Source organism: Populus alba, chromosome 14 (assembly GCF_005239225.2).
Source record: "Populus alba chromosome 14, ASM523922v2, whole genome shotgun sequence".
NCBI lineage: Eukaryota > Viridiplantae > Streptophyta > Magnoliopsida > Malpighiales > Salicaceae > Populus > Populus alba.
In genome coordinates, this window is record NC_133297.1 from 8,614,954 (window position 1) to 8,632,450 (window position 17,497).

Sequence of the window (17,497 nt, forward strand, 5' to 3'; positions counted from 1 at the left end):
AACACTCATTATGGTTAGTTAAAGGTTGGTTTCTATATTTTTTATATTATTTTTATCATTTTCAATTGGTATTAGCCCAATCATTTCTAATTGTTAGTTATTGTATGTTGTTGAATAATAATGATTGGAATAGATGGTTGCAAAATAAGATGTGTTTAGGTAGGAGGGGATGAGGAGGTATCCCTTCAAAGAAAAAACAGTTCATAAACTGATGATAAAAAATATAACAGAGATAGATCACAGAATTAGCCTGATAGTTGGTGGAGGAAAGGAGTCTAAAAAATAATGATGAAAGTGATTATGGATTTATAGCCAACTTTGAAAACTCATTTTAGAGGTGAGAGCGTAGAAAGCAATCTCTTGATCGAGATGAGTATCGTAGAGATTTATAGTTTATGAGTTTACGAGTTTCTTACAAACATCCAAGTTTATTGATTATTTGAATGAAATTGAGAGGACTTTCAACTATATGGAAGTTCTAGAATATATAAGGGTAAAGCTAATTATCATCAGATTAAAAAGACGAGATTTTGTTTGGTTGGAGAAATTAAAAAGGTCTTGAGAGAGACAAGAAAAACAAAAGATTAATGATTGAAAGAAGATGAATGAACATTTTTTTCCATTCGGATAAACTTAAACTTTATAATGACTCCATACTTTAAGAAAACATGGGAGAAAGTTTAATGAATGTATTGACAATTTCGGCCTAAATAATTGCTAGAAATGAAAGATGGAGCCTGAATCAGGAGCTAAACAAAGATGGAGTGATTGTAAATATGCTCCAATGAATAAAATTCATACGTTCAGCCTGAATCAGGAGCTAAACAAACCGCAAGTTAGGATTCAAGTTTTTGATTTAAAGAGAGGCATATAGTATTGGCTCTTAAGAAAGATGGAGTGATTGTTGAAAGCAATGATAAAAATATGTTATTTTTATCTAGTCACAAGGAATGAGGAGAGAAAAAAGAGTGTCGATATCCATAACTATATAAACACCCCTTAAATAATATATAAGCTACTTCGATTCACATGTCTTGAATGTTCTTTTCCAACCCAAAAACTGTACCGTGATGTATTTGGCAACCATTTATTACATTCCTTCCATTTCTTTGGTTAAATAAAACATGAGTTGCATACCTGTTTTATAAAATGTTAAGAGATCATAAAAGGCTGATCAAAATATAATTTTCCATTAATATCATCACAATAAAAATATAATTTGCAATCTGACTGTAATATAAAAAGTACTGAACTATTTCACAATTTCATGACTTTTTTACTATTTTTAAAGAAAAGCATGACCTCGTCGTGATATTGAATGGGTAAGCTGAATGGAATTTAAAGGGGATGATAATTAAAACTTATAGTTTAATTAAGGGTTAATTTATAATAATAAAAAATAATAATCGGGTGTTAGCCTGAACGTAACACTCCCTTCGTTTAAGAATTTTCATAGCATTTTGACATGAATGGCTTGTCCTTTATCTTTTGGAAATGAAAAGTGTCAGCATATAATTGAAGAACACCTACTTCAATTTTCATTTTCTGAATGAAAGCCGAGGAGGAGACTTCGCTAAAGCCTTTATATTGGTTGTTCGAACAGTCACTTTCATCATCCCTTGCTTGAATTGGAGGGAGCGCAGGGTTTGCAAGGAAACTTCGATAATGAAAACGACACCACTAGAACCACGACATGTGCCCACTCCAGGAATTTAAGATGTCCTCGTGGAGCAAGGGTCCTCTTACGAGAATAGGCATTTTCATGGGCGACCCCATACCCTACATCCACTTCGAGTGGGACCTACTACCCCCCATGCTGGCTGCTGCTACTCATTCTCGATCAACGTTCTTTCAAGTTTGACAAAAGAGATAAGGAAAGCAGAAGGCAGATTTAAATAAAAAAAGTGTGCACTTCACGTGCACCCGCGTGCCCATTCACGTGCATCGTTGTTTTTCTGTCTGGGGTCCGTACCTTTTCCCCTCCCTAAGCGACTGACTGGCGACGAAACAAAATCAGAGCCTATCCAATCAACCCAATCAGATAAGGATTGCTTGCCAATAAAAACACAGGTTACATGCAATAATAATGAGAGCATGCAGCTGCCCCCACCATCGAAGCATTGAGCGGTGCACATAGCAACACCACTCATTTCTCTCTCTTTCATTCTTCGGGGGAAAATAAAATCTCAAAAATATCCTTAATTAAATCCATGTCTTTTGTTTTGTTTTGTTTTTGTGAAAACCATATCCATCTCTTTACTGGGTTCTAAAACGTCAAAATGGCAATCCTCACCCTCCACGTTCTGTCATATCATACACCTTATAGCCATGGAATTTCATGGCTGCTAGAATGCCTTTGCGTGAAATATTTATAGAATTGTGGTTCATCCCAGCAAGGCATGTCAATTCTGTCTTGAAGCTCATTTTGCACAAGACATGGTTTGCTGGTCAGTTGAATGTTGGATAATTGAGGGTGTCTCCCAGAAGCCAATCCATTGAATCTCTTGTACCACCGATCCTTCAAAAGTTTTTTAATTTCTTTTTTTTTTTTTTCCTTTCTAGAAGGCACTGTGGAGAGATAAAGAGGCTATTATGAACTCTGCTTGTAAGAAGTGCATGTGTACGCAAATTGACAAGAAAGACTCGCAGAGGCCTCCTAGAGCAACTTATAGTAACATTGTCAAGTTCATTTCTAGTGAAATATGTTCTATGCATGCAGTGACAGACTGTAAACTAGGACTCGCCTTGATTCGTACTCATGCACCACTATGCTCTATCTTCTCAGAAATGAAAATACTGGAACAGTGAAACATACTTTTACCATGATGGACTGCTTTAACTCATCACAAGGCAGCTCAAGGAAGAAAGGCATCAAACTATCTAATCTGTTGTTGGCTATTAAATGAATAATCTCACTATTGTTTACTATAAAGCTAAACTGCAACACCATGGACACGTGACTCAAAATTACATGCTACAAGTAGTTTATTTTTCATGATCCCAGCGCAGTTATGAAATGAATGACAGATTCCACAGAATGATGTGCAATTTTGTAACCTGGGAAAAGGTAACGAGCTCAACCTCTAGGAGACTATCATAAAACCCTTCAGCCTCTTCCTACCACTGGTCTCCGTGCAAAGTCCCCATCTCTTTAGCCATCATGAACGTCAACTTAGACCACCCACATTCAAGCCCTTGCCTACAACATACTTCAACTGGAGCATTTGTTCCCTTGCTGACTGCAGTGAATGAATGGCAGGAAATGTTCAAATTAGCTTCATAAGCTTTCTTTCAATTATTGACTACAACAAACTGTATTTTTTTTTATTTTTTTTGCCTTTTTAATGGGCATAACCATAAATGCATAAAGGCATGACCTTCAATAGGCCAAAACTTGAGAAATCTCTAGGTGTAATTATGAACTTTAAAGGTTCAAGCACTAATAGATTAATGGTGCATGACAAACACCAGTTCATAAGCTTTTGGATGGGCGCTGGATGGGCAGGCGCACCCATGAATGTGAATTCTCTTGCCACCACCTCAAAATTAAATGCCATACCAACAGATGCGACAAAATAGCCATATCTAACGGGCAAAGGCCGCTGAGCATGCAATACAATTATCATGAAAAATAAACCCAGAATCCAGATGGTAGGAAATGCTGGCAATCATATTTCCTTAAATAGAAGCAGACTTGCCTTGTGCACAGCTGTGATTCTTCTTTGTGCATCATCTAGCTGTGTCTTCACTGCTTCTTCCGCTTGCATTAGAAGCTTCTGGTGTGACGCTTCTGCGATATATGGACATAGTCAATGAATAAAAAACTGAGTATTTCAGAGTTTGCATACACGATAGTTGATACATCTTAATCCAACTCTGTTTATGTTGTTACCAGACTGGGATCCATTAGTTTATCATAGAAGGACTTAGATCAAGCTAAATGGCATTTAGATACTTCCATGTGTCAAAACTAAAGTCATACAACCACAACAAATAAAAGCGTTGCAGATAAAGTAGCTTTATCAATTCAAAATGATAAATCGATATTGTGGGCACTTATTTACTTTCCTGTCGAGGTCTAAAGCGCAAAAGAGATAGTGCATATGACTGTCGTTAATCTTCCACTTACATACCACTACCTAGATGGTCGAGCACGTCAATCAAAGAATTGCCCTGAGATGTTTCTATCCCCAAATCATTTACACCAAATGAAAACTATGCATGCAAGCCAACAATTAATTTATGTCGGATATACGAGTAACCAATTAAAAACTTTTATGTAATGTTAAAGACGTCAGTTAAAAAAGTTTTGAAGTTGTGATCAACTTGAAACTTATCACAGACCCAGTACAGGCATCATGACGTCCAAACTCACATGCTTGTATATGTACCTCAGAAGTTAAAAGTATTAAAAAAAAACTAAGGAATAGTGTGAAAGCAATCAAACACATTCAATACCGTATTTATTAATAAATTTACTCGCTATAACATATGCTGCCATACTTTGCTTTTTCACAGTTCCTTTGAAGTCAATCTGGTGCAATTCTAGTCCTTCAAGAGTGATTTTACAATCCTGGAGATGCTGGTAAATATCTTGTTTGAATTTATCGTGTATCAATTTTAGCTGTTCTTGTTGTTCTGCGCACAGGAAAAAAAAATTGTAATTAGAACAGCAGCTATTCAAGCTTCAGCAAGAAGAAAAATCTAAGACAAGAAATTGATCCAACACAACAGCTTGACGACCCTTGAAAAGTTAAGGCACAGTGAGACTGGTTAGAATTTATCAAATCCACAGAACCTTGATTTAAAGAAACATGCATGCCTGGTATGGATCTGCATGTGTTGCCAAAACCTATATTTATAAACTACCAATTCATATACAGTGATAAGGGGAACTGAGATACAAAAGATATCATGAGAAACAATACAAAGTCATTAATACAGAAATGAAGAAACGGGTGGTGCTAAGCAAGGTTTGAATACTATTAAAAAGGATTATTGGATATTATAAAATGCGTATTTACACTGCAGAATAGATGCCTAATGGCAGTTCAAAAATGTGTTAGATCAACCATAAAGAAGAAAAAAATTACACCATCATATTCAACAATCAAAAGGGAAAGATATGCTTGACTGCAATGGCATTTTGATAAATTAAAATAGCAGTAGATAGTCAAGAAAGTTCATGGAGCCATTCGGTAGCGATAAAATTCATTACCTTCAAATCTAGACTCCAGCCGTTTTCTTTTTGATTTACAAACACTTGACAGCTTCCCCCTGAAATATTATCAAGATTAGACCTAATAACTGACTTTCACAATTAGAAAACCAATTAATTTCAAAAAACGCACAGATCTGTTTGGATTTGTGACTCAATATTCTGCAACTCTAGATGCATCTTCTCTGAGACAGACATCAAAATATCAGAGGATTTCTTTCCAGTCTCCAACTTCATTTTCTTTCGGAAGTTTTCTAAAGCCATGACAAATAGCAAGATGACCCTGAAACATGATTAAGTCCAAAATCAAGCAAATATTATAACGTAACGGTATTTAATAGTTCGGATCCAAACTAGAAATTTCTCATTTCTGTCTTAAGTATAGAAAGGAATACCTTTCTAGTTCATCCCCTTGGTTTTGTTCTGAAATCTCAGGAGTCAACTCAGTTTCAACAATGCCTAAGAATTTATTTTACAGAGAGAAAACGAATTAAAAAGGCAGATGATGGCAGTAACTCTGTGGACATGAAGCAGCAAGTGTTGCTAAGTTATTGGCAGTGCCTGTTGGAGAGGGCGGGGTGGGACTAAATACTCTCACTTTTTCACCTTTGTTGTTGCAGAACCTTTTAGTTGGATGAAGCATGAACTTTGATTTTTCAGCTGTTGCAGTTTCTGTAGAGCAGTTTTCTTCTTCCCTACGACCTGCCCATCATGATTAAGGGGGTGATGAAAAAAGGAAAAATAAAGAAAACAATGTGTGGGAACAACATAGAAAGATAGTACTTGGTGAGCATTCTATGACAAGTATATAAGAGCAATAAAATAGTCGTTACCCTTAACAAGAGGTGAACCATCTTCGGAGCTCTCAGAGTATCCACATTCAGGAGATGATTCAGAAAGACCACCATCCACATCTCTTTTCCCCTTAACAGGTAATGTTTTGTTTGGTGGGGAATCCGTAAGTTCTGCTGCAATATCCTGAAGTCCAATAAGGAAATGCAAAGGCAAAATGAAACAAAACTTGACTAGGCATCAGTAACCTGATAGTAAGCTACCGTATTGAAGTGCTCAAAATACTTAAGGATACAGGTGATTCTGTTTGAATATTTGAGGCAAAACAACCTGCATTTGAATTCCTGGGAGTCCAGAAGCTATGGATTTTTCCCACAGTAAAGCTTCTCATTGCTTGTTCAGGGCTGGCAAAAACCTGCTTTCTCTGATCAGATTTTGGCATTGAGCTTGGGAAGGAACTCAAGGTAGGGGAATTGATTTTGAATGTTGGACTCTGGAAATCATCCTGTGGGTTGACAGTACTATTTGAGGAGGGAGTATCAAAGTTTTCTTGTTGATCCCCATGTTCAGGTGCTGCTGGGCTGTTAAAATCCTTCTGTTGATCAGTCATGTGTGTCCACGGGGACTGATGGGAATCTTCCCTTCCAGATTGATGGGAATATCGTTCTTGGTTTCTATTCTTCAGTTCGACTCTCCTGTTCCTAGGAGAACCATGAAAATTTCCCATTTTATTGCTCAGTGAAAATGTTTTCTCAGCAGAGAACGATGCTTCCCTTGCAGATTGATTGGAATCTCTTTCTTTGTTTCCATTCTTTGGTTCACGGCACTCTCTCTTATTCTGAAGAGAACAGTGAATATTTCCCTTTTTATTGCTAAGAGAAGATGTTTTCTCAGCAGGGCGTGATTTTTCACTCTTGTGAATTCCTTCCTGAATCTTATCTGCATTGTAGTCTTCACTGACGTGAGTCTTACATGTTTCGATGCCGCAACTCTTTATCTGGCCCTTCTTCATTGAGGAGCCACCATTGACAGCAACATTTTGTTTTCCAGGCAATCGTTCTTCAAAGGAGAAGACATTCTTCTCTTGAAGTTTTTGTCTGTAACTGGAGGATGGACCAACTTTATTTTTCTCTGGTTTCTGTTTGGTTGAAGCTCTCTTTCGGGTCAAAGAACGAGTCACTGGTCTCTTCATGGTATGATTGGGACTTTCAGAATCAGTTTCTATGGTATCTGGGCTCTGTCTAGGCTTGACAACCACATCATCTGCTTGGTTAAGAATTTGCTCCGGATTTAAATTATTGGCACCAATCTGATGAACCTGAGAATTAGATGGCTGAATTTTTTGTGAAGAAACGTTTCCCAATATCTCCCATAGTTTCATTTTCAAAGTTTCAGTTCTCTCTTCCGTTTTATCATTTGTTGCCACTTTATCCAGTATAGAGCCTTCTTGTGCAGTTGCAAATGTAAATTCCTCTCCTGGCTGTGAGTTTCTATCCTCTCCTCCCTTCCTTTTGTATGTGAATCCACCAAACTTCTTCTTTCCATCACCAGAATGTGAATTTGATGTATGTTTGGCAAAAAACTCTACTGAATGTTTTACAGGCACATTCTTTGCTGTGCTAATCCTGTTCCCCCTCCCAGTAGAGCGTGGCAAGCTGGAAGTTCCTACAGCGTGAACCCCCTCAGAAATTGGTAATTTTTGGTGAAAGGATCTTGTAGTAGTCCAAGGGGAAGGGACCCGCCCAGGAGCTTCAGTTTGTTTCCCTTTAGTGGTAGCATCAATGGCACCTTTTCCCCTTTTTTTGCTTTCAACTGAACTTTCTTTCTTAGAATTTACCCTTTCTATGTTTGGTACTGCAGCTTCATCTTCCTTCGTGCCTCCGGATCTTTTCTTTGGCAATGAGTCAATCAGAATTCCAATCGAAATCTTTCTAGATTGGCTAGATGGATGATAATTGCTGCCAAAACTGCGACAGACGCTCATTTGATCCTGAAATGTCCACTTATAAGACGTTAAATATCTAATTTTCACGAGACTTCATCAAGTTGCAATGGGTGACATCAACTAATTCGAATTCCATCCCCTGAATATCATTTATGGAGTTAAAATAATTCAAGGGTAATCCATGACCTAATAAAATTTCACCAAGGTGCACTCCACAGAGATCCAAATGAAATCTAGCCATGACCAGCGACATGCAGCTCAATATGCCAAATAATGCAAAATTAAAATATTCATCTCATAAGACTTTATGATCAGATAACTTCAAAGGTGTCATAAAACAATCACTTAGCTATCACTCCAACAAATAATAAAGTGCACTATAAACATAGACAAAAGGCTTTAGCTAATAAGCAGAAATCATGTTGAAACCCTTTCCATTAGCAGTACATCCTAAGAATCACGTATTCAGCACTTACATCTTGTAATTTTTGTCCCGTATCAGCCTCCATCATGTTGCTTCAGCCAAGCAGGTATGAAATGTATACCACAAGAAATCTGCGGCCAAAATAACAAGAAAATCGTTCAAACAGAGAAATAAATTCAGGACCATGAAAAGAAAATCCATAAAGCTAAGTTTAATCTGTGAAACCCAAAAAAATAAATAAGGTTGTAAGCTCCGGTTTCCTCGTCAACAAAAGAGGGTGAAAATCAAAAGTGAAAAGAAAACAGTTCAGGAAATTTTCGAAGTGACAAATTCACTTCACTGTTGATACAAGCAGATCTAAAACCAACACAAATTTCGAGGAATGAGCACTTAAGATCAAATATCACTAAACCCTAATAATCTACTATTCAAATTCACTTTAAAATGTAATAAATTACATAATTCAATTTCAAGCGCACGAAACCTCGAAAGAATTAATCACTAAATGTAAACAGATTAAGATAGTGAAATTCAGGAAAAAAAGAAAACAGATATAATTAATCGTATATTTAGAACTCCGTACAGTAAAAGCAGATCATCATGTTGATATAATTAAAGGAAAAACTAAGAAAGATTGAGCAGGACGGGAGAGCTGGATTTAAGCTTTTGAATTGAAATTTTACTGGAGTAGTAAGAGGAATCGCTTACAGATTATTTGGCGGTGATGATCTCTGGGCTCAATTTTATTTTATTTTATTTTATTTTAAAAAAACAAGAGAATCGCGGAGAAGTGAGAGTGAGATGTAGTGAAGAGACACTTGAGAGAAAATTTTAAATTTTGGTGATTTCGAAATAACTATGTTGCAGGTACGAGGCGGGAAATGAAAAGGTGTCTTGATGAATCTTAAACGGCCTGCTCATTCTAAATTGTTTGGGATGCGTATCGCGCACATATGTTAGTTAATAGACAATAATGCCCCTATATAGTATTATTATCAGAACAAGGCTACACTCATAAAATATTATTTGTTTTTTCTATGTTTTTTCTTCAATATTATATTATTTTAAAATTATGCTTTGCAATTTTTTTTATTTTCTTATTGAATTATATATCCATATCATAGATTTAGTTTTTTCTTCTCAATTTTAACTTGCAACATTAAATTTATGAGAAATGAAACTTCATGATTTTTTTTATTTGTTTTTTTATAAATTTATCCTAATTTATGGTCTTAGTTACAAGTTTAATAGTTAATCTATATATTTATTTATTTTTTTCAATTTTAACTTGCGATATTTGATTTGTTGGAAATGGTACTTCATAATTATTATTTTTTTTTGTATGAATTTATCTTGATCTTATGACATTGGTTATGAGTTTTAAATAAGTTAATTTCAGGTTGATTCAAATCGTTTATTTTTTTTTATTTTTTCTAAATGATTTTTTTTATTTATTTTATCATTCAATATAGAGTTGGTTGTAAATTTTTATTTATTTTATATGAGAGTACCTTGATCTAATGACACGAGTACCTTTCAACAACTTTTTTGTTTCCAGCTTCATCTTTCAATATTAAGTTACTTTAGGAATTGTGTTTTGTAATTTCTTTTATTTTCTTTTTGAATGATAAAATTGAAAAACAAAATGGACAACAATGATGAAATTAAAAAACATTATGACAAAAATCAATTAAAAAAATTGATAAAAAAAATAATCAATTAAAAAAATTGACAAAAAAATAACTTAAGTCAACATTTCAAACTCGCAACTTGAGTTATGAGACTAAAATAACCCAATAAAAAGAAAAATATAAAACCTAATTTTTAATCAATCTAGTGTTAAAAGATTAAATTGAAGAGAAAAAAAGATCCAATTAAAAAAACTAATATAAAAACTAACTCAAGTCAACTCGGTTAACCAACCAAACTCGTAACCTGAGTCGTGAGATGAAAATAACTTCATTAAAAATAAACTGAAACAAATAACGGTGTCTAATTCTTAATCAACTCGATGTTGAATGATAAATTCAAGAAAAAAGATTAATAAGAAAAAGGGAAAAAATTGAGTCAACTCATTAAACCCATGATTCAGATCATGAAATTGAAACAATCTCATAAAAAAGTAAATTTAAAAAAAAATTATGAAGTACAATCTTCAATAAATCTTATGTTAATTAAAATTAGAAAAAAATAAAAATATTATTTTAATGTACTAGATAATTAGCTTGTGCAGTTAAATTAATTTTTTTTTTTTTAATTTAAAAAATTGTCTTGGCATTGCTAATGCCTTTACTAGTAGGGGAAAAAAAAGACAGTGTGAAAATTGATTTGATGTGATTTGATCTTCTTGATGGATCCAAAGACAATCTGAATAACTGATAAAAACATAGTTTGACTAAAAAAAATTAATATGAGATTTGTTTTTATAAACATTGAGATATCAACTTATTTGATTGATTAGAGTCAATCTATGTTAACTTATCAATGCACATATCAAGGTATTAGATCATGACAATCTTATAAAAAGCAAATAAAAAAAAATTACAAAACTCAATTATTAATAAACCTAATGTTGAAAGATGATTTTTTTTTAAAAAAAATCAATTAAAAAAACCAAAATAAATGACCCAAATCATCTTGTCAGACCCGTGATTCGAATCATAAGACTAAAACAACCCAATAGAAAGCAGATCGCAACAAATTATGAAGTATAACACTCAATCAACTCAGTGTTATAAGATAAAATTAAAAATTAAAAATATATATAAAAAAAATAACTTGAGTCAACTAAAGCCAACCCATTTAAAGGATGAAATTAAAAAAAAAATAATAATAAAAAAAAAAACTCGAGTTAATCTATTAGACCCGTAATACAAGTCATGAGTTCGAGATAACTTTATAAAAAATAAATTAATAAAAATTATGGAACATAATTGTTAATAAATTTAATATTAAAGAATACAATTAAAATTAAAAAAGTAATATAAATGAAGGAAAAAAAACCAAAAGAAATTAAAAAATATTATTTAAGCTAATGGTATCATCATGTGAAGAGAGTTACAGGAAAACATGTTTGTTTATCTCTGTTAATGGTGTTTTGTGAGGAGGAGTATAATAATTGTTTTTTAATGTTAATATTGAGTAGTTGATGTTTGCATCTGGGTGGTTTTCCTTGGTAATATTTAAAGATAACAGTAAAACAGAGCTCAGTGGCAAGAATCAAGGGATTAATAAACCCATCATCATCACAGGTCACAATGGATTGAGGCCAAACAAAACGTTTCCATCCAAGATAACAACTTGCAAGGCAGCGGTTCCTTTGCTTGTCAAACAGAGAGTGAACCCGCAATGACTTCTACCTTCACTGACCTCTCTCTTCTCCGGCCAACAATACCCTCTCTCATTCCCTCTTCTTTCTCAAAACTCACCACTCACAGACCCTTTAAACTACGTTGCTCCCTAACCGAAGACTCAACTACATTTATTCCCTTCAAGCTCGACGGCGAAGCCCAATCCAGCGCCGGACATTCTGCCACAGCGGATTGTGTCATTGTTGGAGGCGGAATTAGTGGGCTCTGTATCGCACAGGCTCTTGCAACCAAACACTGGGATGTTGCTCCCAATGTGATTGTCACGGAAGCAAGAGATCGCGTTGGTGGCAACATCACCACCCTTGAAAGAGATGGTTATCTCTGGGAAGAGGGCCCCAACAGTTTCCAGCCTTCCGATCCTATTCTGACCATGGTGGTACGTTCTTCAATTAACCTCAGTTTTCATTTTATTTTAATCCAGTTGCAGATGATATCTTTCTATAATTTAATGTTTTCTATAATTTGGAATTTCAAGAGTTCATTTATTAGTGATTTGGTTGAATTTGTGAGCAGGTGGATAGTGGATTGAGGGAGGATTTGGTACTAGGGGATCCAAATGTGCCGCGTTTTGTGTTGTGGGATGGGAAATTAAGACCAGTACCAGGCAAGCCGACTGACTTGCCGTTTTTTGATTTGATGAGTATTGGTGGCAAACTCAGAGCTGGCTTTGGTGCTCTTGGACTTCGGCCTCCGCCACCAGTTTGTTCTCCTTTTAATTTTAAGTAATTGCTATAATATGCACTTGATAAGAATATCAAACGTTAGTGCTATGTTGCATATTTATGTTTTCTTGTCAATGAATCTTCTCGTAATTTTAGACTTTGACAAAGGTGACAGGGACACGAGGAATCAGTTGAAGAGTTTGTGCGGCGTAACCTTGGCGATGAGGTTTTCGAGCGATTGATAGAGCCTTTTTGTTCAGGTGATAATTCGCAGCTGATGTTGTTAACCAATTTGTTATAGCTTCTACTGTAGTGAGCATTACTGTCCTTTATAACAATACCATGCTCAAACCGGGCACTTTGCTTCAATGTATAATGTAGTTGACGTTAAACATATGCAGCATTTTGTATGCCTGTTATTACTAAGTTTTGCAATAGTTTTTTCTTTTATTTTGTTGTCATCATGTATTTCTTGTATCTGTTTACTTCTATCACAAATGACAATGAAAAATGACACTCTAACATTTTGTCTAATTGGCTAAACTCGATTTTGTAAAATCTCTGATGGCTGTGTCTTTATTCTTATTAGGCCATGTAAGACAATCTATTTGTTCATTCTCGTGAACATCGCGTGAAATACTATGGGGTCATCCATCTAACACCAATGACTATACGTGTTGGTAACTTCCAGCCACTATTTTGTCACATAATAGATGAACTAGATCCATTATACTCTGAATTCCTCTAATCTGCATTTTTGCAAAGATCATCTATGCTACATTTTGTTTTATATTAGATGGAGAGTGGTTTCTAGGTTTACCTAAAACTTTTGCAGTACACAGGTGTTTATGCGGGTGATCCTTCCAAACTAAGCATGAAAGCGGCATTTGGAAAAGTTTGGAACCTGGAGCAAACTGGCGGTAGTATCTTTGGTGGGACTTTCAAAACAATCCAGGAGAGAAGTAAAAACCCCAAGCCACCTCGAGACCCGTAATAATATATACTTGGACTGATGCATTATTTTATTATCCTGTATTTGTTAGTTTATCCTCGGTTTCTTAAACTCTTAGTAACTTTGCAGGCGTCTTCCAACACCAAAGGGCCAAACTGTTGGATCTTTTAGAAAAGGACTTGCTATGTTACCTGATGCAATAGCAACAAGGTGCACCCCACTACTAAATCCTTTTTCTGAAAAGCAGATATGTGTTTGAATGATGCTTATCGTTCTTCACAATGACCAAAGTTCCTTCACCATTATTTGATTCACTTGATGCCCTTGTGTTTTTGTTTGGAAGTGTTTTTCTTTTTCCTTCTTTCATTTATTTATTCAGCTTTTTGAAGATTTTCAGGTCCTAACTAGCTAGGTGTTGATTTTGGCAGGTTGGGTAGCAATGTAAAATTATCTTGGAAGCTTTCAAGCATCATTAAATTAGAGAATGGAGGGTATAGTTTGACATATGAAACACCAGAAGGATTAGTTTCTCTACTGAGCAAAAGCGTGGTCTTCACTGTTCCATCCCACATTGCAAGCACTCTACTGCATCCCCTTTCTGTATGTTACATTCTTAAAGACTTAAAACCTATTTCAAATTGGTCCCTTGTACTGCTTTTTATTACTGATTTTTCACAAGTGGATTGTGGCCAAGCTCATTTCTTGTTTTTAGTGTTTGATTCCATCTACCTCATATAATTAGTGAAAGTTGCAACCACTTCTTGAAGTGAACAAACTAACTGGGTTGGATTATACAGATTGCTAAGCTCGTTTTAATCTGTATGAACATGGGTTGCATCATCAATGAATCTGACTTTCTTTAAAACGTGTGTTCTAAAATTATTAATAGATGCTAATGACCTGTTATGCTCTTGCGGCAATGTTATTCCTAGTATGGGTTTCTACTAGCATATCTCTCCGCAAGGTTCATTTTTGGAATTTTGAATCATCTTATTTCAGCCCAAATGTTTTGTATTCTTAGAAGTTTATTGTTGTAAAGTAGCATATAATCTGCTCTATGATGCTTGATTCAAATCTGAGTAAATTTATTAGTAATTTCTAGAAAACAGTCTTGGCGGTACCTAACCAAAATCCCAAAGAAAAGGCACACCAAAATAATTGTTGTCTACTTGGTTTTTTACTTACTAATGAGGCTTTATTTTCTGTTACTTTATATTTTTGTTTGAAGTAGAAATTTCCAAAATACTTGGTTAATCTTTTCCATATGCACTCTTGTTCACAGCCTACAGCTGCAGATGCACTATCAAAATTATATTACCCTCCAGTTGCGGCAGTGTCCATTTCATACCCAAAAGAAGCAATTAGACCAGAACGCTTAATAGATGGTGAACTAAAGGGGTTTGGTCAGCTGCATCCACGAAGCCAAGGGGTGGAAACCTTAGGTAAATATGTTTTAGTGTGAATCATCTCATTTGCCATTGCTGTATCTCTATCTTAAACTTTGTCTTGCTCCTGGAGTTCAGCATCCAAATTTGAAAATAAGAACAAAATACTCCACAGTTTTACCAAAAAGTCAATGCATTTTTTTTTGTGGGTTCTGCAGGAACCATATATAGCTCATCTCTTTTTCCTAATCGAGCACCTGCTGGAAGGATTTTGCTCTTGAACTACATTGGAGGAGCTACAAACCCTGGAATTGTGTCTAAGGTAAGAAAGTTGAAAAAACATTAGATTTCTGTCGTCAATGATCCAGGACACAAATCTAAGGGCAATAATGGTGGTGGGGCTGGTGATAAATTATTCGTAAGCCTACAGAAGTTTTAGCTTGGTTTTCCATAAGAATGTTTAGTTGGCTCCTGATAGATGCCTGCTGCAATGCTGAATTCCCATGTCCATTTGTCGGTTTCATTTTTTTAACAAAAGAAAATGTGTTCAAATAAAGTTGATCGGAGCATATGTTCACAGGATGGAGGATTAGTCTTCCTCCCAAGCAGGAAATAAAAGGAAAAGGACAAAAAATGAGACGTTGAAACAGGAGGGCTCTCCAGTTTTTATTTTTATTTTAATTTTTTATTATCAGAAAGAGATGTCCCAACAAATCCCTGGAAGTGGAACGCCACATAAATGCTTGTAGAACATTTCTATCCCATAACAGATGATTATAGAGGATTGACTTTCAATTTTTTTGGAATTACTGGGTTCCACAAGCACCAATGGTTGAGAAACCTGTGCCATACCATAATAGCTTGCAATCCATTTCTTCCTCAGAACCAACCTATTGGCCAATGGGGTATTAAACACCTCATCCAACTTTCTCAGATGGGTTTCAATTTCAACGAAGCAACTTCAGTGTGGATTTTGTATCTGGTTCCCCTTTTTAATTGTGGTTGTCGTATGTGGTGCCATGCTTTGACTTGTGTAAAGCTTTTCTATGTGTAAGCCAATTATATATTAATGAGGTGCTGCATAATGTTCCCTCTTTTTTTTTTTGACAGAGTGACAGATAACCACTTCCTCTCTGGTTAATTTTCTTACCATCACTTATTTTTCTTTGCAGACAGAAAGCGAACTTGTAGAAGCAGTTGATCGTGATTTGAGAAAGATTCTTATAAATCCTAATGCGACAGATCCACTTGTATTAGGGGTGAGAGTGTGGCCACAAGCAATCCCCCAGTTCTTGATTGGTCATTTTGATATCCTAGATGCTGCCAGAGATGCCCTCAAGGAAAAAAGGGTTGCAGGGGCTGTTTCTTGGGGGAAACTATGTATCTGGTGTCGCATTGGGCCGATGTGTAGAAGGGGCTTATGAGGTTGCGTCTGAGGTAACTGAGTTCCTCTCTAGTGCTAGATGCGGGATGATCATTTGAGGATTTTGGTCAAGTGTTCAAGTATCCTGTAGGTATGAGCAGATGAATGGTTTCTCTGCGGCTGTTGAATGAGGTTGAGTGGCTGGAGAGTTATTCTTTGTTTTAGGCCTTCTGTATGACTTTGTAATTACTCGATCCATATTAGGTTTACCATTAGTAACAGTAGCAATGAAATGTTTTTGTTGTTACGCAATGATCAGAAGTGGAGTAAGCACAAATGATAAGGATTTGGGAACCGAACTTTTTGTAGCATCAGCTCAAACGGATAACGACAGCAGTCACGCGGAGCTCAACTTTAAACAGGCATATCAGCACGGAAGACCGGAAATTGTCAGCTTCTGACCCCGATTGATGTGGTTTCACTCCGACCTAAGTCGATCGTTGGCGAAGCCCAAGAGATTTTAAACTCCGATGAGTTAAATAAAAGAACTCTTATTAATACCTTAAATTATTTTAGTATCAATTAAATAAAACTTCGGGGCTTAAAAACTCTCTTTGCTAGTAGATGAAGGGTAGGCCCGTGAGAGATGAAAGGTTGGGTTTTTTTATTTATTTTTTATTTTTTTATTATTATCCTGAGCAGGATAGGCGGCGGCGGCTAAAGCTTTGGTTTTTTAGAAAAAATAAAAAATATATATAATTAATTAAGAAAAATATTTATTAAAAAAAACAAAAAAAGTGCTAGTCTTTTGGAAAGAAGAATTTAAAAAATATAACTAAATGAATTCTCACCAAAAGCAGCGATAAGCAAAACTATTATCAGGCATCTTTATCAAGTAAAGCAAGAGGTATAGGAACTTGAGCACAGTCTGATTATTGATTCTACGAGTGTCACGTGCAGTGAAAAAACAACCGCTGCGTATTGGTTTTGGAATTGTCGAGCGCATACATTCGAGTTTTTTGTTTTTTAGAAAAGAAAAAGGAAAGGCACTCGACGTTGATGAAGAGGGAACTAGGGCATGTGGCTGGAACACCATAGGAGCACAATGTCCATCCTAAAATGGTGTAGGGTGCCGAGTGTCTAGCCTTGGTAAACTACCCGGCGGCTATGTTTCTCCAAATGGATCGTATTTCAAAACAAATCTAGTGAAAAAGTCATGCAATTTAATTTGATTGGAGAAAAAGATGTGTAAAGCAGAGCTTAAAGAGGGGATCCTGCCCCACTTAGGGCCTCATCCTGGAGACATGCCTAAATGGAGAATTAAAGGCAATCCTAAGTTTGACTGAGCAAATCAACATTCCAAAGGCGAAGACATCATGATGGGA

General features: G+C 35.6%; 2 protein-coding genes across 2 annotated transcripts; one reads left to right on the forward strand and one right to left on the reverse strand.

Moving 5' to 3' along the window:
- Positions 1–1,617: 1,617 nt before the first annotated feature.
- On the reverse strand, positions 1,618–9,219 carry LOC118041873 (meiosis-specific protein ASY3). Its single transcript, XM_035049387.2, has 11 exons — positions 9,088–9,219; positions 8,432–8,510; positions 6,306–8,000; positions 6,052–6,196; positions 5,729–5,920; positions 5,614–5,677; positions 5,352–5,501; positions 5,219–5,277; positions 4,504–4,638; positions 3,699–3,790; positions 1,618–3,239 (listed from the first exon to the last, which is right to left on the reverse strand). The coding sequence occupies exons 2-11, from the start codon at positions 8,465–8,467 to the stop codon at positions 3,168–3,170; spliced, it is 2,640 nt and encodes an 879-aa protein (XP_034905278.1). The 5' UTR covers positions 8,468–8,510; positions 9,088–9,219; the 3' UTR covers positions 1,618–3,167.
- A 2,375-nt stretch (positions 9,220–11,594) lies between these two features.
- On the forward strand, positions 11,595–16,425 carry LOC118041137 (protoporphyrinogen oxidase 1, chloroplastic-like). Its single transcript, XM_035048294.2, is given in 10 exon segments — positions 11,595–12,126; positions 12,264–12,449; positions 12,588–12,672; positions 13,255–13,402; positions 13,494–13,574; positions 13,793–13,964; positions 14,647–14,806; positions 14,968–15,071; positions 15,922–16,089; positions 16,091–16,425. Coding segments are annotated over 10 exon segments (1,644 nt in total). The 5' UTR covers positions 11,595–11,727; the 3' UTR covers positions 16,232–16,425.
- The last annotated feature ends 1,072 nt before the right edge of the window (positions 16,426–17,497 follow it).

What these genes read in the sequence shown, in the direction of transcription:
- LOC118041873 (XM_035049387.2), bottom strand. Translation starts at nt 8,467, where the DNA reads ATGATGGAGGCTGATACGGGACAAAAATTACAAGAT. An exon ending in TTCATGTCCACAGAGTTACT is followed by an intron (nt 5,678 to 5,728) that starts GCCATCATCTGC and finishes ATAAATTCTTAG; the next exon opens with GCATTGTTGAAACTGAGTTG. An exon ending in TCACAAATCCAAACAGATCT is followed by an intron (nt 5,278 to 5,351) that starts GTGCGTTTTTTG and finishes ATAATATTTCAG; the next exon opens with GGGGAAGCTGTCAAGTGTTT.